The 24205-nt window shown below is 43.3% G+C and overlaps 1 protein-coding gene across 1 annotated transcript in view; it reads left to right on the forward strand.

Annotated features, from left to right (window-relative positions):
- LOC137433154 (uncharacterized) overlaps window positions 1-24205 on the forward strand; it is a 432405-nt gene that overhangs the window by 184276 nt on the left and 223924 nt on the right. The window contains exon 24 of the mRNA XM_078783571.1: window positions 9373-9417. Within this exon, the coding sequence (XP_078639697.1) occupies window positions 9373-9417 (45 nt within the window). The remainder of the gene's footprint in view (window positions 1-9372; window positions 9418-24205) is intronic.

A 24205-nucleotide genomic window follows, 5' to 3' on the forward strand; every position in this document is an offset into this window, starting at 1 on the left:
TCGATATCAAATGGAATGGCACACATGTACCGTGGAGCCTCCGTCTCCAGACCATAGACAAATCCCCGCTCACGTTGGTAAAGCCCAGAGACCAGGCCCTTAACTCGACAAGCAAGCCTTCCAACAACCCTGTACTTGTTCTTTTCTGCTATCTACACCAACACATTCCAGCTTGCTTCTATGGTCGTTCATGGCACTTGCTGATATAATACATATCAGTTAGTAAATGTGGTACCCCCAGCTTTAGCAAGGGAATGAATGAACATGAGAGTTGGGGAGGAAACAGTAACCTGCAAGAACTTTTGCTGAGGTAGACTTAATACCAGAATGCTAATCACTGAATGTATCGGATAATGCTCTGCGTTGTATTTAATTGAACATGATAAACGCATGGAGTTGATATACCTGTGCAATAATACACCAACACACATCCAGGTTGGCAGTGCCTGTGTTTCCAGGTGCATCTGATATGCAAGATGCTCTATTGTTTACAATATATAGCTTTGCTCCTTTTCCTGATATGTGCATTTACTGGCACAAAATTTGAACATGTGCGATGAAAAAACCCATTATGGGCTGAATCCTAAATTTCCTGTGCTCTTCTGAATCACAACAACTGGCAGAAGGTAGTTCGAGTCTCTATCTTTGAAAAGTTTGTATTTTCATGTTATTTCAGAAGTTACCTCTTGGACCAATTGTGCGAAAAGAAATATAGCAAAATTGCACTCCATTTCAAAGATTTTAAACACATTGTTTTACTTTTATATATTTTTTATCTTTTCAAACTTGACCTCCACAGTAATTTAAGAAGAATGAACAAAAGAGGAATAAATGGTGAATTTCTAAAACATTTAAACAGACGGACCAAGTTCATCATAATTGGCAGTTGTTTAATGTGAACAGAAATCCTGTCCCCATTTTAAATCTGGCATAAAATTGGAGCCAATCCATCTTGATTACATCCTCAAATATTAAATGTGACATCTATCTTGGCCCTTTTTAGATGTCACATTCACCTCAAATGAGGGTTATAATTGATCAAATCTGCCTTGGAGCTTTCAGACTAGTGTTGTGAAAGAAGGAGCAAATTACTTTATTTGAGTCAGTGACTCATTGCAGTTCTTGTATAGACCGTGGTTGTTGTGTCCAAAACTAAACTGTATTCTTATTGGTCGGATTAATTTTGGAGGCTGGTATGGCATACGGGTCCACCATTGGGGCTTTTGTTGCTTTTGTGCAGGGTCCTTTTGGGGCCTCTGAGTTGTCCTATCAGGGCCAAGAAGATGCAGTTCAGGAGGCCTGCTTATATGAAAAATTATTATATATTTTGATGATCTGTTTGCGCATTATTTCTCGAATTAACATAATAGCATATGTTGAGAGATATGGCTGATTGTAATATAATAAATGAATAAACACATGGGTATGTCTCATTGTGGCTTGTCGCGTGCTCTCTTCATCTTCATCTTTCGCCTTCTGTATCCCGCCCATGTCGCATGCTCTCTCTTCATCTGCCATATTGTGTTCTTGGCAAACAAAGTGTGTGTGTGTGTGTGTGTGTGTGTGTGTGTGTGTGTGTGTGTGTGTGTGCGTGCGTGCGCACAGGGGATGGGGAAAGGGAGGGTGGGGGGTGTGGGGTGGAGATTCAGGGGGATCCCCCTCGCCCACCCCACTTCTTTGTGAAATTACTAAATTAGGCCCCCTACTCCACACCTTTTGTGAAAGTTATATACTAGACTTTTACTTCCATTCTATAGAACAATCATTAATTTCTGAAGTCATTTATTACATTAACTCGTATAAAGCCTGGTGTTGGCTTCGCGGTTAGGGTGCTGGCTTGGGATTCTAGGATCCTGAGTTCAAATCCTGGTCGATCGTTGAATTAACGCCAAGGGGGTTGACCCAGTCTGTCATCCCTCCAAGGTCGGCAAATTGAGTACCAGCTCACTGGTAATTCGGGCACCGCATCAGTGGGTAATTGGAGCACTGCACTGCATCAGTGGCACAAATGCACCTCCAGAGAAACGATTCACCCAGCAGCCACAGGCTGCATATGAAACAACATCACGTGCAGTGAATTTCACCTCCCTGCACCTTGTATTTATTGTTGTTTAAAAAAACCCTTCTATACACCGCCCATGAAGCTCATTTTGCAATTGCCACCGATATAATTACCCTTTTATGGAAAATGTTTTTCGAGTTTGTTTTATCCTTTAAAATAGACCGTAGTGAACACACATTCGTGTTAAAAGATTGGCCTTTAAAACCTTCCCTTATGAAGGGGACAGACATCTGTACAAACACACAAACTGACATTGTGTTTCACATGATAGATGACATCGCCTGAGGCCAAACTGTTCGAAGAAGAAATAAAACCACCATCAAATGCAAATAACTGCAAATAACCATCCTTCCGTTAACAACATATACATATACATACCTAAAATGCTTTCTAAGTAGTGGTTTTCTGTTCCATTTATACTTCACCTTTAACACTCAGTTTCCAAATCCTGATGCACCGGAAAATAAAAGAAATGTAAAAAAATCAGCCAATTGAAAACTGAGTCCCCACCCCAAGCTGAATTCCTTGTGGAAGCTGATCCTTACCCCTCCCCACTTCCCCTCCCCCCCCTCCCCCCACCCCACCCGCACACACACCCTTTGTTTGCCAAAAACTCAATATGGCAGATGAAGAGAGCACGTGACAAGCCGCACTGAGATACCCATGTGTTTATTCACTCTTACTTTATTACGATCAGCCTTGTCTCTCAACATAAACAATTACGTTAATTAGAGAGAGAATGCATAATCAAATTTTCAAAATAAATAATAATTTACACATATAAGCAAGCTTCCTGAATTGCCACCTTCTTGGCTCTGATTGGACAGCTCAGAGGCCACATCACTTGCCTGTGAACTGTTTAGCTTGGATTTAATTTCCTACACAACTAAAACTGCCACTTCAGTCCACCGCAGGATAACTCATGTGTTTGAGGGATGTTTGGTGTATCCATCACACTTTCCCACTGCGGATTAGCAAAGGTGATTAGCTTTGAGAATCAAACTCACAAGAGCCAGTGGAGAAAATGCAAATCTTACATTACTTGACCAAACAGTCAACTCTTCTTGATGAACAGTAAACAAATATTTGTTATGCTGTTACTTCCAGTATTACTCGGTGTGCCCAGCCCTGGCTTTGTGATGTTTGATCCAGCTTTAATGAAAAGCCAATATGGTGTACTTTACAAACGGAAACTTGCATGTTTTTCTGTGAATCTCAATGAGAATGTAAAATTAAGTGAAACAGCTGAAAAATTGATCTTTTCTGACACTTAGTTGTTGTTGTTGCTGCTGTCGTGGTGGCTGTGGTTATTGTTGTTTGTGTACTCATTCTGTGTATTTTTATATACTTTGATATATCTTTCTATTTCTTCGAGAAATATAACTATATCTAATTTTGTGTGCTCCTTCCACGTCCTTCTAAATGGTTCCTGCTGTTTGTTTTTTTTTTGTTTTTTTTGTTTTTTTGTATACAAGATCGAGGCTCGTGAAAGAGCTAACATGAATCGCACAAAAAGTCAAACCGACACACAAAACACAAAAAATAAGGGGAGCGGCAGATAAGATGGGGAGAGAGGGGGAAGGACACAAACACAACATTTGAGAGCAGGGACATCCGGAGAAATGTGGGAAGGGGAGGGCTTTGGGGGAGGTGGGAGAGGTATAAAACATATGAACACTGCAAGGACTTCCAGGAAAGAAGTTGGAATTTCAAAAAATAAAAGTATCTGGGGTGAATTAGCGGGGGTAGAAAAGATCAAGGTTTTGGATGGGGGAAGATAAGACATGGTGGTGAACAGCTGTTTTAAAGACCTGGAGGGAGGAGTGGGATTGAAGGTAGTGGGGGAGTTTGTTCCAGAGGCGGGAGAAAGGACGAATGAAGGAGTGAAGGTGAGCAGAGAGTCTTGATTTTGGCAGTTTAACCATAAGAGGGTTGCAGGCAGATCTTGTGCGACCTGAAGGAATATTGGGGGGGACAGAGCACAGAGAGAGCTGGGGGAGCAAGGCCGGAGAGGAGCCGGTAGAAGACAGAAAGACCACCAACCTGCCTGCGGTGAGTGAGTGAAAGGCCCTCGGAGTTAACTTCATCGTAGGAGATTCCAATGATTCTGAAAGCTTTGGTTTCAACAGCGTGAAGCCGAGCTAGGTGTGAGGCAGGAGCACCAGCCCAGAGGGGGGAACAGTATTCCATTGAGCTGCGGATGAAAGCCTTGCATGTGGTGAGGAGCTCAGGTGTGCCAAGGAAGGACTTCGCACGACGGAGGATGCCCAGTCGGCGACTGGCTTTGGAGGCCAGCTTGCAAATGTGGTTTTCCCAAGAAAGATCATGGCAGATAGTGAGACCCAAAAGCTTGAGCGACAGAACTTCTTGGAGAGGATTGTTGAGAAAGTAGATGGGAGGATTTTCCAGTCGGTCCTTTCGGAGAGACATTGTAAGAGTGTGAGATTTGTCAGGATTGAAAGACATGTTCCACTTGTTTGACCAGTCTGTGATTTTTTCCAGGTCTGCAGAGAGTGAGGAGGCTGCAGACTGCCGATCTGAGGGATGAGGAATGGAGCGGCAGATAGTGGAGTCATCAGCAAAGAGATAGAGAGGATTTTCCAGAGAGTCGGAGAGATCATTGATGAAGACCAGAAATAGCACAGGGCCCAGAACACTACCTTGGGGAACTCCAGCCAGAACAGGAAGGGGAGATGAGAGAAATCCATTCATGGCCACACGTTGCCTTCGACCAGAGAGGAAGTCCGCAAGCCATGAGTGGAGATTTCCATGGATACCATAGGAGGAGAGTTTGGTGAGCAGAGCGGGGTGCCAGGCCGTATCGAAGGCATGTGATATGTCAAGTGAGACAGCTCTAATTTCTTGTTTGGCATTGAGGACCTCCATCCATTGTTGAGACAGCAGAAGCAGTATGCCCAGAGTAGAGTGACCTGGTCTCAAACCAAATTGATGGCGAGAGATCAAGCCATTGGAGAAGAGGAAAGATTTGATATCCGAAGCAATGATGGATTCCATGACTTTACTGATAATTGGGAGAAGGCTGATTGGTCTGCAGTTGCAAGGATCTGTTTTGGCACATTTTTTGTGTAAAGCGGTGATGTTGGCTGATTTCCAAGCTGATGGCAGATGACCTTGAGCAAAAGAGAGGGCGAAGAGAACAGAGAGAGGGAGTGGAAGAGCGGCAGAGCAGGATTTTAGGACCCGAGGGCTGATGCCGTCAGGTCCAGTTGCAGAATCAGAGTCGAGGGTTGACAGAAACTTCACCTTGTCACGAGAAAAGGACACAGTGTCCAAGAGCAGCTGGGTACGACTGGGTATGACTGGGTACAGAGAGGGATGTGTTTGGGACACAAGATTTAGAGGCAAACACAGAGTTGAGGCATTCAGCTTTTTCATGTGCGGAGTCAGCTGTGTAGCCGTTTGCGGTAAGGGAGGGTATTGAGGGAGAACAAACACCAGAAACAGATTAAACCAGACGGCACCAGGATTTGGAAGAGGGAGACAGGTTTGAGAGTTCGGGCTTGAGAGAGGAAAGATATTGTTTCCTGGCACTCCTGAGGGTGCACACACACTTGTTTCGGGCTTTGTGAAAGGAAATTAGATTTCCTTCCATTGGATTTGCTTTCCAGGAGGCGAAGGCAAGTTGTTTCTGGGCAACTGCCTCACCACAAGATTCCGTGAACCATGGAAGGGAGGAAGGGTATGACAACTGAAGACGAGATGGGATAAATCTGTACATGAAAGAGAGCAATTTACTTTGGAAGAATTCCCAGGATGAGTTGATGTCAGAGGCAGGAGAGATGGGAGACCAGTCCAGAAGATTGATGGCTGCTTGAAGACCGTGCCAGTTGGCCTGAGTGAAATGCCAGACTCGTCCATGCTGAGGAAGCTCTCTGAGAATGGTCAGAGAGATGTCCACTTTAAGAAGCACATTATCAGATGAGCTGATTGGAGCAGAAGAAGAGCAGCAGACATTTGCAGGGATGTTAGTCATAACCATGTCTCGAAGAGAAGATGCTCCGTTGACTGAGATCTGGGTCGGGTAATTGACAGATTGTGTCAGTCCCAGTGAGTCGCAGAAGTCCTTTGCTGAGGAGCCATGGCTGGTGAGAGAGGTACCCACACCCAGCCAACTGGCATGGTGACAATTGAAGTCACCACCTATGAGGAAGAGAGAGTTGGGATGAGTCGATAGAAGTTGGTCTATTTTATCAGACAGTGAGATGTAGATGGAGTCATCACTGTTTGGTGGACGGCACAACACACATGTGAACAAAAGGTGGGAGTGAAGGGGAAGCCAGAGCCAGAGGTACTCCTGGGGGTGAGGTGGAGAGAGGACAGTGCAGGGCGAGTGAGGAAGAGAGTTTTTGATAAAGATAGCAACCCCACCTCCAGGACGAGGCTCAGGTCTATCATACCAGAGGAGGGAGTAATCCGGGAGAGATATTAAGGAATCAGAGACATCATGAAGGAGGAAAGTTTCTGTTAAGCAGATCAAATCTGGTTTGTCAGAAGCAACCTGTATGGAGAGATCAAGTTTGAGCGAAGGACCTGGATGCTTGAGGTCCATACCGTTAATGAAGAGGAAGGGGGAGCATCAGATACAGAACGGGGGGGGGGGGGGGGGTAGGGTAAGATATGTGAAAGAGGAGAAAGATGTAGGGAGAGCTGTTGAAAGTGTGTCAGAAATTTTCAGAATAGCTCGGAGAAAGGGAAGGATGGGGCGGACAAAAGATTTGATGGTGATTGGGTGAGGCACAGTGAGGTGTTATTTGAGGGGGTGGGGAGACAGATCGAGGAAGAAGGTTAGGGGAGATGGAGGTGAGAGTGGGAAGGGAGAAGAAGCAGGTAGGATGCTTTTGAGGAGGAGGGGTGTGAGGGGGGAAGTGGAGAAAAGATGAGGGTGGGGGAGATTTGAAGGGGAGGAGCGAGGGGGGAGTTTATGAGGAGAGGGGTTAAAGGGGAGTTTAGAAGGGAAGGGGCAAGGGGGGAGATTTGAAAGGGATGGGTGATGGGGGAAGACTTGGAGGGAGGAGTGAGTTTGCATTTTAGGAAGTGTTGTACGATTAATGGGAAACGAACATTTATTGCAAAATGAGTTTCTTGTGACCTTCGAGTCAGAGATACGTTTAAGGATGCTGGAGGGGGTGGAGTGCAGGTGAGTTTAGGGAATGTAGGCAGGAGGAACTGTAAGAGATGGGAAAAAAATTTTGGAATGAATAGATTTGGTGAGCAAGTCGAAAGCAACCCTTTAAAGAAGAAGAAGAAAAAAGTGTTATAATATACGGCAGAATACTGCACTTCAGGGGAAAGTTTAACCATTTTTAAATTAAACAGTGAAAAACTATCTGGGGAAATGGGGATGAAACACGTGGTCGAAGAATGAACGAACGAAAAGAACAAAGAAGGAAATGTTTTTGTTTTTTTGTTTGTTTTTTTAAGTTAAGATTTTAAGCAAGGAAGTGTGGGGTGAAAAGACTGGAAAAAACTGAATCTGAAATCTGAAAATTTCTGAAAGCCTTGAATCTGAAACTGGGTAGGAGATTCACATTTCAGCAGGACAATGATTCGAAGCACAAAGCTAAAGCCACACTGGAGTGGCTGAATAAGAAGAAAACAAGAAGACGCGATGCAGAGCACGATACTTGCAAAATCCCCCCTCCCACCCCAAAAAAGGTCGTCATTGATCCATCAAATTTCCATTCCATCAAGTTTAAAATTGACGATCTTAATCAAAGCTCGGGTTAATAGGATGAAAAGTGACGATTTTTCAGATGAAATTGTAGATTTTGGAAGTTTGACATTAAGTTGACCTTTAACCTTTTGACCTCAAAAATAGCTTTTTCCCTATTTAGTGATTCAATGTGCAAATGCTGTACAATGTTCACGTCAATTGGATGAAAATTGATTGTTTTTCAGATGAAAATTGAAGATTTTGGAAGTTTGAACTTGAGTTGAACTTTTACCTTTTGACTTAAAAAATAGTTGGTTTCCCAATTCAATGAGGCACTCTGCAAAAGCTGTTCAATCTACAAGTCAATCGGATGAAAATTGATGATTTTTCAGATGAAAGTTGATGATTTTGGAAGTTTGACCTTGAGTTGACCTTTGACCCTTTGACCTCAAAAATAGTTGGTTTCCCAATTTACTGACTCGATATACAAATGCTGTTCAATTTTCAAGTCAATCAGATGAAAAATGGCGATTTTAGAAATTCGACCTTCAGATGACTTTTGACCTTTGATCTCAAAATTAATAGGATTCTCAATTGTCACGACCTCTACAACTTGGTGAAGTTTCATGACGATCAGTTTAGAATTGTGACCTGCAGGCTGGTGACAGACAGACAAACAAACAGACAGACAGACAGACAGACAGAATAACAAATGAAACCGACCAATATACTTGAAAAATCTTCGATTTTGCAAGTAATAAATGTTCTTGAGTGGCCCAGTCAATGTCCTGACTTGAACCCAATTCAACATTTATGGCGAGACTTGAAGATTGCAGTCCATAGACGATCCCCATCAAACTTGGCAGAACAAGATCAATTTTCACATGAAGAATGGGCAAAGATTTCACCATATCACTTTGCAAAGCTGGTAGAGACCTACCCAAAAAGACTCAAAGCAGTCATTGCTGGTAAAAGGTGCTTCCACCAAGTACTGACCTAAGGGAATGAATACTTTTGTAACCAGTGAATTTTGACTCCCTGCACTCTACACGAGATACTGCACTGTATCTAGATGATATCCGCTCCTACTAGCAGTGATGTATGGTGTCAGTACCCACTCCCTGCTCTAGTTCCTGCTTCTTCTTCACATGTCGAATGGATGGATGCATCTACTTTTAGTAATAGCAACAGCAGTTCCATCAGGGAGGAAAAAGAGGTGTCAATAACCGCTCCCTCTGGCAAGGGTCAGTGGTTAAATCGCTTGCACTATTCTCCATGTACAGGTGAAAATTGCAAGCCATCTCCTCATGACATGAATATTTTGTGCTCATGACCTAACCCTGTGTATCCCCACCATGTATGCAAAATTTAGTGGAGATCGGCCTGGCCGTTTTCAATTCTACATGATGTATGTAATGATCAGACAGACATACAAACATACAGAGAATTGCCTCATTTTGGTATGATTGAAAATAAAATATATTGGTGTTTAGGGCCTATTGTATCCGTTTCACAGATCATTTTGAATGTCACTCATGTTAATATTTAAATTTGAAGAAAATTTTTTGTATTTTAATCTCACAATTAATTGAGAAATTTATTTGCAATGTTTCATTCTTTCTTTCTTTCTTTTTAGGGACAGAGGGGGGCACGTGGTCTTCCTGGTCCTCCAGGACCTGCGGTAAAGTTTATTCAAACTCTGAACTGCCAAACTGAATGTGATTGTCAGGCCCGAATTGAACAATTTCATAGATTTTATTGTAATAGTTCACGAGTTTATTAAACTCATCCTTCTTCTGACAGTGGAGACAGTCGTCCAAGGCACTTTCAATATTTGAGCCCAGCTGGTTTTCTGAGATTCACTGGGCATTTGAGACATCCCTATATTTTGAGGAATTCTCCAGCTGTCCATACAGACTATGACATTATATACAACTGATTAGAGTGCCAACAATGATCATATTGTATTATACAATAATGATGTAAGACATTCTTTTAATTACGCATTTTAACCCAGGGATATATAAAAATATAAAATAACCACCTTTAGAGGCCATTTTTCCCCGCAAAGCGGGGGTTGGCCTTTTTCGGGAACCGTGGTTGTTGTTGTTTTTCGGTCCCCTATTTGAAGCAATGTTTTACGGCCGGATGCCCTTCCTGACGCCAACCCTTTTTGCCGCCTTTAACGACAAACAGGGAATTACCAGTGAACTGGTACTCAACCCAGGGATATTTGAATATATTGCTGTATATATACTGTGTCACGTGAAAAATTAAGTACACCCCATGTAAAGTTTTGACTTTTTCAACATATTTCAACATATAGCTATTTGATCTTCATTTCAACAATATTGATAGATAAAGGTGATATAATATAACAAATATCATGAAACATTTACATTTTGTAGTCCATTGTATAATTTAAATAAACATAAATGCAAATTTCGCATGTGGAAAAAGTAAGTACACCCTTGGCTCTAATAGGCGGTATTGCCCCCTTTGGCAGAAACAACCTCAAGTAGGCGTTTCTTATAACTGTCTACCAGTCTCTGACATCGACTGGGAGAAATTTTGCCCACTCCTCCATGCAGAATTCTTTCAGCTGTGCGATGTTTGAGGGGTTTCTTGCATGCACAGCTCGTTTCAAATCCCCCACAATATCTCGATGGGATTTACATCCGGGCTTCGACTTGGCCATTCCAGAACCCTCCATTTCTTTCTTTTCAGCCATTCCTTGGTGGATTTACTGGTACGTTTAGGGTCATTGTCATGTTGTAAGGTCCACCTTCGGTTGAGCTTCAACTTTCTGGCAGATCGCCTCACATTATCCTCAAGCACCCTCTGGTGCAATGAAGAATTCATAGTGGATTCTATGATAGTGAGCTGCCCAGGCCCTGATGCAGCAAAGCTGCCGCAAACCATAATATTTCCACCACCATGCTTTAAAGTTGGTATCATGTTCTTGTGGTCAAATGCTGTCTTTGATTTTCACCAAACATGTCTTCTGGTACTGTGGCCAACTAGCTCTACCTTTGACTCATCTGTCCAGAGCACATTGTTCCAGAAGTGCTGGTCTTTGCCTACGTGTTCATTGGCAAACTTTAGTCTTCCCCTGATGTTCTTTCTGGACAGCAAAGGTTTCCTCCTGGCACACCTCCCATGTAGATCAAATTTGTGCAGCTTCTTTCTCATGGTAGACTCGTGCACTTTAACATCAACTGTGGCAAGAGCTACCTGTAGGTCCCGTGATGACATTCTGGGGTTCCTCGAGACTTCTTTCAGCATCTTGCGGTCTGCTCTCGGGCTGAACTTGCTGGGGCGGCCTGGCCTGAACAAGTTGGCAGTTGTTTGGAATCTTCTCCACTTGTAGATAATCTTCCGGACAGTCGAATGATTGATTTCAAATTGTTTGGAGATCTTTTTAAATCCCTTCCCAAACTCGTAGGCACCAATAACCTTCTTTCTGAAGGCCTCAGAGAGCTCTTTTGATCTAGGCATGGTGACGCCACACACTTTAACAACAAAGAGCAAACCAAACTAAATGTCTGAGGTTTAAATAAGACAGGTTCCTCCAAGATCCTCTCTAACGATGTTCTAATCATTTGCACCTGAGCTGGTGCACCTGATTCTAATTTTAGGTATTTGAAGTCGTGATAAATGTAGGGGTGTACTTACTTTTTCCACATGCGAAATTTACATTTATGTTTATTTAAATTATACAATGGACGACAAAATGTAAATGTTTATGATATTTGTTATATTATATCACCTTTATCTATCAATAATGTTGAAATGAAGATCAAATAGCTGTATGTTGAAATATGTTGAAAAAGTCAAAATTTTACATGGGGTGTACCTACTTTTTCACGTGACTGTATATGTATATATATATATATATATATATATATATATATATATATATATGTGGCGCACCACGTAAAAAGGGGGCTTACGGGTGGTCAGAAAACGATGAAAAGTCAGTTTACCCACGGAACACCCATAAGCCCCCTTTTCACGTGGCCCGCCGTGTGTGTATATCAAATATATATGTGTGTGTATATCAAATTAATCCATCTTGAGCTCTCCAACATTTAATGAGTAAAAATGAATAACTGCTCGACGTTTCGTTCAGCAACACGGACAACTGTGCATCTACTGACCTTTCTCAAGAGTAAAGAAAAACTCGTTAAAAGGTTGGGGAAAAAAAAAAAAAAAAAAAAAAAAGGGATGGAGAACTCAAGATGGATTCATTTGATTTTAATCCCAACCGCAAGTCATTCCTTTATTTATATATATATATATATATATATATATATATATATATACACACACAGTGTATATATATATATATATATATATATATATATATATATATATATATATATATATATATATATATATATATAATCGTTAGATTAAATAAGACGCGGACGTAGCTTCAGGACGTCGATCTTTAATTGTCGACAAGCTTTCGACCAACAAAGGTCTTCTTCTGAGTCAGCCCCAAGTTCGACGGAAGTGACGGGGGTGAAGAACTTGGGGCTGACTCAGAAGAAGACCTTTGTTGGTCGAAAGCTTGTCGACAATTAAAGATCGACGTCCTGAAGCTACGTCCGCGTCTTATTTAATCTAACGATTATATATTCAATACAAATGAGACGCCCTGCTCGTACTTTGGAGTTTCTACTATTTCTTACAGTTATATATATATATATATATATATATATATATATATATATATATATATATATATATATGTGAAGAATCAGCTCTTCGTTTGCAAAAGAAGTCCACAAATAGCCTGAAAAATGACGCAGTTTATTAAAGCCAACTTATACAGATCCGGAGGAGACAAGACATCTACAGCAAGCTACAGCAAGAACATGCCAAGTCAAGCCTTCCTGAAAACGCATTGATTCTCATTCACTTATATACGAATACGATTATCAGAAAATCTCCGAGAGAACAAAGCGACTGGCGAGAGTCCCTCCCACCGTTATCATTCGGGGGAGTCGGCCCTTCCTTTATCATTCGGACCAAATGTTTCTCTGGGCTCCGAGAAAACAGAAATGTAACTCACAAAGAGGAGAGTGTATGCTTAGCCAAACAAACCCATATATTTTATGGGTTTGTGTACATGAGTAATCCAAAGCATGTTTATACAGAGTTAGGCGTCGCTGTGATTAATACAAAATACATATGGTAAAAACAACAGGTTTATGTTATCTAGCCTTGAAAAAGCACACGTATACAATTTGTTCAGCATGACCTCAGCGAGCCTCTCCTCATCCAAAACTAAAACGAAGCAAAAACCCTTTATTAACTTCATGAAAATAGCATTTTTAAACCAGATTTAAATCATAACACATTAGCAACCAACGTCTATAACTGAACTTTAGGCAATAACAAATCTACTACTTGACATTCCTTCCTCTTGTCTCGTCGAGACAAAGTATCTTAAGAGACAACGTGCCACATCGGGCTTTATTGAAAAATAATTGTGTAATGCGGGTATTGAAAAAATAATTGTAATGCGGGTATCTCCCAAGGGCATATCGTGCGCCCAAAGCGCCTCGCCCGTGCATTTGGCGAACGTGTCGTGTGGTGCGTGCTCGGAGCCTGAGGGCTCAGAACATGAAAGTCCATTAACGTTTCGGATCCACAACGAAGGTGTCTGGTCCAGATGAGGTTCTGCTCCGCCAGAGGGCCCATCACCTCCCCTGCGGAACTTGCTCCCCCCACCCTTTGCAGACCCAGTCCTTGCAGATCTTCGAAGTTAATCAACGATCATGCCCATGAGGTCCCTCACGTGCTGCTGTTCTGGGGAATACATAATATTGTCAGTATCTTGTGTCTCAATTTCCTGGTCAGGGTACAGAGCGTAAAAATCCGATTCACTTGAAGCATTTGAACTTAATACATATGAAGCAAAGAGAGGAACTTCCTTTTATGTCAAAGTCTCCCTTGGGCGCCTGGTCGGCTTGCGGGTCTAGGATATCCACGTCGGGTCCCTCGACCGCCAGACCCAGCGTCGCAATCAGTTCCATAGTTGGGTTTAAAGGGGGCGTGCAGCTGTCAGCTTGTAATACATAAGCAGCGTTAGCCAGTACACGCAAGGGGTTTATAGCACAAGTATCACAGTCATCACATACACCGTTACAGGCAGCAGCCAGTTCCCACATGGGATCCACACAAGTATCACAGTTGCCACAAAATTCAATGCAATTTTCTGGAGCGCCGGTCGCAACTGCCTTGTTGAAGGACCCGTTCAGGTCGACGGCCTCAGTGGTCAGAGCCATAGTCGTTGTCGGCGGCTTTTTCACTTTCCATCCTGTAAAATACTTTCTCATACAGAGGAGGACTAGAGATTTCATTAGTGCCCCCCAAATTACTACCCCGATTATCACAGCCAGTGCGGTCAATAACCACTTCACTATGGTGCCCGTCCATCCCTGGAACCAGTCAGTGAGCCAGCTAAATGTATAAGAATTTTCGCGCGCGATCCGATCGATCGTCAGGGCGTGGCTAGTTTCCCTTAGTCTCACTTCTGCATCACCATTGTACGCATGTGAATTACCGTGTCCAATAGTATGTCATGAGCCGTAGCGGTGTCGTTTGCCACCTTTTCTAGGGCCAAAGCCAATTTATCTATCCGGAAACTATCCATGACTGTGCCCGCTCCTGGGAAGAAGAAACCAAACACCTTTTCCCATAGACTCCCGTGTAGTTTAGTGGTTCCATCTTCGTTCATGACTGACCTCTTATAACGCCTGTCCAAGGACTTTGGGTCTAGCTCACCCAGTATCTCAACGTCAGGAAGAACTGAACCCAGATAACATGTGCCCCCCCAATTATTTGGTAAATAGGGGTAAGCCTTGTCGCCGCATATAAACATTGTCCCATGGGGTGGGACCAGGTGGGTGGATAAGCACTGGAGTCCCTTTACCACCCCATTAATCCTACTAACCCCCCTAGAGAATGTTATAGCCGTTATGTTGTGGTTGTGTTTATCTTGCAGTACTATTCGTAATGTAATCCCCGAGCTCCCTTGTCCCAGCTTCCCGGGGAGAGTGTAGGCGCATTCTGATTCTCCCATACGCAAGTGGCCGGAACCCTGGAGGCAGACCTTCCCTTTCTGTGGTTTGACCCAGACGGGGGCAGGCCTCTCGGCCACATGGGCAATCATTGACGGGCGATAATTAAATTGTCGATTGCAACTCTTGCCGTTGTCAACCCCTTCTCTTTCCAGCGTGGTGACTAAACATGGGGAATCGATAGGTTGTGAGCAGAGGTCATTGAGGGACGAGGGTAGCACTATCATGTGTATTCCTGTGGTGCCTGCTTGGGGAAAGCGCATGCACGACCAGCAGTGTGTCCTATTTTGAATTGTTGCCACTTCCCTGGCCACTTTCCAATATGTGTTTTCACCCTTCTTTGGGGCCTTATTCTGGGGTTGTGGCGTGAGTATGTATTCGATGCATGGTATGTAGTTCCTTTCGCCACCGGCCGCGCCAGGGGTCCAGACGCTGCACCGGACCTGCATGGTCATGTCTTTCCCTAGGCGTGTGCGTGTTTGTAGCTTAAAATCAGGGGTTCCCCATTGGTATCCTGGTTGGGCCAAGGTCTTAATGCTAGCTTGCCCGTCTTCCCGGAACTCTCGTTGCTTTTGTAGTATCATGCCAACGCGTCCAGGCCCTGCCGACAGTGCTAGCCAATTTATGTTCACCCAATTTGTGTGCAGGGCTTTCTGTTCGAAACATGGTAGTGATACTCTTTGTCCCCATGTTACGGTGAGGTGTCGGGTTTCGTTTTCGCATCTATTGGAATCGGAGTTTCCCCTAGCTGCTGTCGCTATCAATAGTATTGTACCTATGATTAGGCCCATCCTTACTGTGGTTTCTGTGGTGTAGTGTCTGGTGCTTGTATGGCCAACTTACAGTGCGTGGCGTGGATCCACGAAGTCTTGCCCTCGCAAAAGACTGCCGTTGGTGTAGTCAGCAACACCTGGACTGGTCCCTTCCACCTTGGTTCCAAGGCGTTCTTGCAGGTGAAGTGCTCCACGAACACCTGGTCCACAAGTCTCCTGGGAGCGCCTGGTCTACAGGTCTCCAATTCATAGATTCAATTCATTCAATTCATAGTTTCATAGAACACCTTTTCTCCAATTTCCTAATCCACTTTTTTCAAGTGGATCCAATTTTATCCAATATTCAATTTTTAAATTCAATCCCATTTAATCCAGTCCAATTCAAATTAAATTCAATCCTTCTCTCAGCATCCCATTACCTGTTTCCAACATCAATAAAAATAAAGTTATAAAATTAATAAAAAATCAATCATCTCAACTCTCAAATCGAATCAAAAAATAAAAATAAACGAAAATTACTTCAGCGAGAGTTTCAACTAGAATTAACACAAACAAACCACCATTAACCTCCATTAACACAAACAAACCACCATTAACCTCCATTAACCTCCCCCTATTATTTATTTATTTTCACGAATAAACAAATAATAGAAATAACCTGGTCTACTTCCAATTTCAATTCTGGTCAGTTCTGGTGTCTGGTCACACACAATGTTTTCCTCACCCACTGTGATTCGCTCAAAATAGATTCTCACTGTTATGTCTGAAATTCGTCTCATGAAAACCCATTCAAGAGTCCGGTGTGACAGACAGCCAAACACATAGACACGCTGAAGACCCCAGGGTACCCATCAAACTAGCTTATCCCCAGATCCACAACACAGCGAAACATGTAACTTTACTAAAATAATCACTTACTCATAACTAATACTCATAATAACTCATAATTACTTATGTAATTACTTATACCAATACTTACTTAAAATAATGTAATATCCCAATCTTCACCCCCTATGCAAATCGAAGCACCCCGGACGATCCACAACCAATATCAACCACTGTAGCCGTCTTCCCGACTCCAGGCAGCCACACACAGCCACATACATCTCCACCCACGTCACACAAGACAACAGCCAACGAGTGTGTCCACCACACAGAAACCTTTGGCAATGCAACAACCGAACTCCCAGACAACCAACAACAAAACCCAATCCATCTCCATGGCTCATCAAGCAGTTCCAACTTAATCCAGCTTCACATACCGATTTCCCCAAAAACTCGTGAAACTTCACCCCCATTTTGGAAAAACCCTGGACTAAACCCTGACACCCTAAATAACTTCAGACCCATCTCCAATCTACCCTTTCTGTCAAAAGTTTTGGAACGTGCTGTGGCCACTCAACTCAAACATCACCACTCTGCCAATAACCTGTATGAAACATCCCAATCCGGATTCTGCTCCAGCCACAGTACTGAAACTGCTCTCCTCAAAATCACCAGCGACCTTTTCTCTCCTCTGATGCCGGCAACCTCAACATTTTCATCCTCCTCACCTCAACGCCTCCTTTGACATCATCAATCACGCCATCCTCCTCACCCTGTTTAGACCAGCTTGTGCCTATTAAACCCAAATCAGTTCACTCCCAAGCTTCACATGGACCACCTACTACTCTCAAATTATCCACTCTGGCTCCGGAATCCCAAAAGCACTCTTCTCTACAATAAACAAACTAAATAAACAAACTTTACAACGTGAACAAACTCCTCAGCGCCCTGGATACCGCCACCTGTCATTCAGAGTAGACAACAGCATCTCCTTTCTGGCTTTCAGCATCTCCTTTCTCCTTTCTGGCATCCAAATGAAATTCTGGCTTCAAATCAACTTCCTCGAACTTAACTATGATAAATCTAAATTAATCTTCGTTTGCCCACAACCACTCACCAAATTCACCCATAACTTTGCCCCCAACATCGATGGTCATTTGAACACAAATTGAACAAAATTAATCGAACAAAACACTTCCATTAACTCGACATTCTTTTCACAGCACCAAGTTCACTTGAACATCTTTTCCTGGATACTCCCTCTTATCCAACTTTCAATAAACTGGAAAATGCTTCGCCATGGAATAGTCCACCACTCATGTAAATAATCATAAGAGTTCTGCGAAACATCTCCATCTTTAAAACTTAGCCAACCAAATTTAAACCACATGTTTTCCCCCCAAAAAACAAGTCACATTCTTTGTATATTGCCAACATTGTTCATCGTTTAAGTATCATCCAGAACTAAATTTTTATAAACCATCAACTTGTAGATGCATTTATTTATATCCCATTAACCCAAGAACTCTCAATTGCTTGGTTATATTTTAGTAATGTCATATATCCATATTTCTTTTCCAAATTGTTCCTGATATACACATTAATCCCATCTGTCTTTGTTTCCAGATGAACTCAAATCAGGAAATCAACACAAATCCTTATTACCTCCAATCAATTCAAAATTAAATCAACAATTCAAAACCAGATCGGATCAGCGATCAGAAATCACTTTTCCAATCAACACATTCCAAGCAACAATTCATTCAAAGACCAAGCTTAAAAACACAACTCTCATCTTACTGTGACAAATAAGCAACCAACCTACTTCACACTAAAACAAATAACTTTTCATCACCCCTTTCTTCTCCACCGCCTCTTACACTTAAACAGATCATAATTACTCACTCATACACTGTTGCCCATCACCCAGTTGCCCCAGACCCAAACACAGGTTTGAAATCCCAGTAGGTTGTTCTTCAATCCCAACCATCATGTGATCCCAACATCTCTCCATTTATTTCGTTCCTCATGGGGTTGGTGTTTTATGGCCTTTACCTCTTACCCAATCACACTGCACATTATTCCCCGTCCTTGATGGATAATTTTACATCCAGATGGGCACAGCATCCCATTTTTGGCGACCCAGCCCTAAAACAAGCCCCTGGACTCCTTGCAGGCTGGACCAAAACCCCCGGACGAAGTTGCATCCCAGTACTGACTCTGCTGCCTTCTTGCAAACGACTTCAACTCCATGAATTTTACATGTTTCGTGAACGGAACAAAGCACTCTGTAATCGTCAGATTGAAACTGCCCCAAACCCGTCCATATAAACTCCATTGTTGTCCTGTCCATCTCTCTGTGTTACATTTACATTTTGTGACTCACAGCTCCTGCCTCCATGGAACAATGACGCCTGAGCACTCAATTAGCCCTCCCAGTACCAAAGACTTACAATCAGACCGACAGACAGACAAATAACAGAGGCATGTCGCCAGCCCCAGCACAGGACATCCCCTTTCCGGGCAGGCACAATATAATCCACAGCATCGAAATGCCAATTTCTATCCGGAGCCTCGCAAAGCCAAAATCCATGCATGCGTGCTCCATCATGCAACCCGATCTGTACTCGGTGCGCCCGGCGCCCCCTATAATCAGTGAGTTATAATAACCACAATATCTCTGGCACCCAACTCGTGATACCACAATTTAATCCACGTTACTTGCATCTCTTCATCCTCACAAATGTCCTCCATTTAACGTGACTCAAATCCATCTTCTCCAGATTTAAGTCCTATATATCCTGTCGTTAAAGCAACACCCTGTAGACTGACTCCGCCTGTCGTTCTTCCAAGGTTAGTGAATTACCTCTGACCTTTCCCTTGCATATCTCGAACAAAGGTCAACTAAACTTTAAAAGGTCAAACTTCGAATTGGTCAACACAAATGCATCGATGCATCTTCCAGCCGCCACTCCGCACTGTACCTTACTGTATGAACAAGACTTCCTGTTGGAACTTGGCTCCGGAAATTAATTACTCTGTCTTGAAATCGTTTATTTTAGCCATCTTAAATAAATCCATCCATCTATCCATCTTATAAATCCATCTTAAATAAAAATCCATCTTGTAACATTGCCTGGCATATATGTCGCAGCCGGCCACTATTCCGACATGGCTCGTCTGACATGAACGTCCGACATCCAGCAAAGTCGAAATGACCCACAATGCATTTGGGCACACGTCCTCCTCTGAGAGTGGGCGAGTTATCGCCAGCACTCTGAGCAAATCTCATACAGCACACCCGTGACTCGCGGCTCGCTCGGCTCCTGTCTGAACACCCAATATCCCTCTACCCAAACTTCCACGGAGCCGCACGGCGGAAACACAGGTTTGTACCACACTTTAGTTAAACGAACATTGCCAGGATTCTCGGATAGACGTTTAATTTCACAACACACATGACAAAAATCCGATTTAAATTCAGAGATCGCCGATCGACCTGGCACAACCATCTCAACGCGACGACGCCACGCCGCCCCCCGTCTTGGCGCGCACCCTCGTGCCTCCACACGAATCCCAACACTCCCTGCACGCCGCTCTATTCGCGTTCGCGGCGGGGTTTACCTTAGGTTGGGACATGCAGTCGGCTGTCATAACAAAGTGCGAAAAGCTGTCATAACAAATCTGCGACCTGACATGTAGTGAGTTGTCAGAACATTGAGCTGTCAGAACTCATCCCTAGCTCGTAAAACATCGCAAAAAAACAGGATCTCCGACGCTCCACCTCCCTGACCCAATTTATATCAATTCGCTTCCCAAACGACTCCCAAACAGATGAAAATCCGGACTCAGTTCAGGACCTCGCCTGTTCTCTCGGATAGACGTTAAAATGGACATTCCCGGCCTGAATTTCCCCCAAGTCGAGCAGATCGCTTACAAAGTTTCACACCGAAACCCTCTGCTTTGCACATGACACACAGACAAACACATTGGCCAGACACACACGTCAATTAACATCCCAATATACATTCATTCCTCATTCATATACGAGTGAGTCTCCCATTCTTCGCGCGAAACTCAGATCGACTCAAATCATGCCTTTCTCCAGCCACTCCCAAACAATCTTTGCTCATTCATGTTACGTCTCTCATTCAAGGAAAAGGATTTTTGGGACTGGTTGGACGGGGGGTGGGTTGAGGTAAAAAAAGGAAGGCAGGGCGGGGTGTTGGGGTGTTGCCTAGAGCCCTGGGACTGAGCTCAGGTCTTGGGGGGGGGTGGGGGGTCTTGGTCTGGTATCTGGTCCAGCGGCATCACTCGCTGATTTACTTGTTTAACTACCTCCTTAATTGTTTTGTCCTGAACTTTGCTTCCTGAACTTGCTTCCTTTGGCTCTGAAGCTTCAAATTCCTACAATGCAGCTCCTGCTTCAATTTTCAATATTTCAAAACCTAACCTGTCCTTCTCACCCTGTGGCCACCTGGCCCATTTCCTGTGAGCTTATTTATTTTCTCTTGTCCACCAGATCCTGGCCTGCTTTATCTGGACCTCTTGTCTAGAACTTAGTCTAGAGCTTCCTGGCTTGACCTCGTAGTTGTCACTACCTTCTTGTCAAACCTACCTGGTATCTACGCATTTCACCCTTCCTGGCCATGTCCCTTTGGCCGTCTAAGTTAACCACAGCCCTCCTTCCCTGGCATGCAATGGCATACCCCATCTTGTCTCTGGGCTGTTCCTTCCTGGAAAAATCTTGGCCACCTGGTTTCAACCTATATGGCTGTCCGACCTCATTTTCCCCTCCTGGTGCTAACTGTAACTTTAAGCTTACTGTTAAGTCCTTACTTGTATCCTTACTTGTTTATCCTGGCTTTAACAAAGCTACGTCATTCTGAGGCCTAAATGAGCCTTTACTTACAATTTCTGTTCGAGTGCAGACAGCGCGGAAGACAAGGAGACTGAACCCGCTCGAAGGAGGAAGGTACGAATTTGGAATAATAGCCCTCTGATATAAAACAACTCCCACCTTTAATCAAATCAACGTGCCGGCGCCGGCCTCAAGCAGCCTTCCTCCTGTCCTTCGGGCTCCGTTTCCCGTCCTCCGCGTCTGTTGACACCCCACTCCTGGTACCATCTGTGAAGAATCAGCTCTTCGTTTGCAAAAGAAGTCCACAAATAGCCTGAAAAATGACGCAGTTTATTAAAGCCAACTTATACAGATCCGGAGGAGACAAGACATCTACAGCAAGCTACAGCAAGAACATGCCAAGTCAAGCCTTCCTGAAAACGCATTGATTCTCATTCACTTATATACGAATACGATTATCAGAAAATCTCCGAGAGAACAAAGCGACTGGCGAGAGTCCCTCCCACCGTTATCATTCGGGGGAGTCAGCCCTTCCTTTATCATTCGGACCAAATGTTTCTCTGGGCTCCGAGAAAACAGAAATGTAACTCACAAAGAGGAGAGTGTATGCTTAGCCAAACAAACCCATATATTTTATGGGTTTGTGTACATGAGTAATCCAAAGCATGTTTATACAGAGTTAGGCGTCGCTGTGATTAATACAAAATACATATGGTAAAAACAACAGGTTTATGTTATCTAGCCTTGAAAAAGCACACGTATACAATTTGTTCAGCATGACCTCAGCGAGCCTCTCCTCATCCAAAACTAAAACGAAGCAAAAACCCTTTATTAACTTCATGAAAATAGCATTTTTAAACCAGATTTAAATCATAACACATTAGCAACCAACGTCTATAACTGAACTTTAGGCAATAACAAATCTACTACTTGACATATATATATATATATATATATATATACACACACACACACACAGTATATATATATATATATATATATATAATTGATGACTTTCTTGGTTGAACCCAATCATCCAGGCTTTTCTCTTCTATCTTCCCTCCTCTCAGCCCACCCCTCATTTCTCCTCCCGACTCCCACTCTCCTCCATCATTCCTCCCACACTGGATACAAGTTTTCACAGTATGCATTTTTGCCGTTCATGGTACAAACATTCATTAGAATCTCTAAAGTAATGTAAGGTGTATTTTTTTAATACATCTGGCTGCCTGTTAGTACAGACTCCCTTCCCACATTTTATTTATTTATTTATTTTTACTGCTGATAGCTTGTCAGGATCATCCACCATGCAGCGGATTTTAGTCTTTACAATTAATTTGACAGCCTAATTATTTTAGTGTTTTCACAAATGCATGTTGGAGACCATTTTTCTTTTGATGTTCTCAATCTATCTCGCATCTTTCTTTGTGATTGGCCTATCTTTCTCCTTCATTAAATGAGGCCGATACCAAACACCAAGCTGGAAATGGGTATATGAACAGACATAAACTTGCATAAAAACAACATATGCTTGTGGCTATATTATGTCCAAAATCATCAGCCCCAGTGCCCTTTTTCTTTCTTTCTTTCTTTCATTTCACACCCTGACACTCATGAATTGTCTGATCGTATTTGACTTCATAGTGGCACAGCCCATCTGATCCTTCTGTAACAGAATATGTGAAGAAGAATCAGCATTTGCTAATATGTATATCATGACAACACATCGAGGCTTTATCTAATTAATAGAACATCTTGGCAAGGGCGACAAATATCTTTATACATCGTTAATAAAACGAAACACAAAAATACATCACCAACTTAAATAAATAGCCCCGAGGAAAACTTACGGTTATTTCCCTCCGGTTCTTATAATATTTAAACATAGGGGCAATACCCCTGGTGCTCACCTGGTAGAATAAACAGTTTACCACCCTGACTAAAGGTTGTGGTGAAGTTTCATTGAAATTGTTTATGTATTTTCAGAGAAAAGAGCAAATACCTATTTTGGGGGGCAACCCCCCAGTGGACCCCTCACGACCCGATTTTTTTTAATGCTGTGAACAAACTTCGGTACATCACGCGTGATTAAGGTTGTGGTCAAGTTTCATCGAAAAAGTGTGTAGTTTCAGAGAAAAAAGCAAATTCCTATTTTGGGGGTCAAACCTGGATGCACTTTGACCCCTGGTAGACCCCCTTAGACCCCGACTTTTTTTTAATGCCGTGAACAAACTTTAGTCACAACACAACAAATATTATTTGTGCCAAATTTGGTCACAATCCCATCAGCGGTTTCGAATACGTTTCAAGTTGTTACGGACGGACGGACGGAAGACGAACGACACGCCATCGCATAAGCTCCCCTGAACTTCGTTCCAGGTGAGCGAAAAAATATATTACCTTAATTTAAGGTGAACCCCCCCATTTTCAGCCTCTTGTAGAGGGTAGATCCAGATGGGGAGAACAACCCAATGAGACCTTAATGTTTTGATGTATCGTACCAAATTTGGTCTACTCGCAGAAGTACCCGGCGTTGCCGGACGGTGAAGGGGAGGGGAACGGGGAGCGGGGGGAACGGGGGGGGGAGGGTAGGAGAGGGGAAGGGAGGGGAACGGGGGGGAGGGGAGGAGAAGGGGGGAGGAGGAGGGGAGGAGGAGGGGAGGGGGGGGGAAAGGAAGGGAAGGGGAGGGGAGGGGGGAAAGGTTTTGGGTCTCACTATCTGCCATGATCTTTCTTGGGAAAACCACATTTCCAAGCTGGCCTGCAAAGCCAGTCGCCGACTGGGCATCCTCCGTCGTGCGAAGTCCTTCCTAGGCACACCTGAGCTCCTCACCACATACAAGGCTTTCATCCGCAGCTCAATGGAATACTGTTCTCCCCTATGGGCTGGTGCTCCTGCCTCACACCTAGCTCGGC

The sequence above is a fragment of the Myxine glutinosa genome, chromosome 8 (genome assembly GCF_964187855.1).
Source record: "Myxine glutinosa chromosome 8, kmMyxGlut1.1, whole genome shotgun sequence".
NCBI classification, from domain to species: Eukaryota; Metazoa; Chordata; class Myxini; order Myxiniformes; family Myxinidae; genus Myxine; species Myxine glutinosa.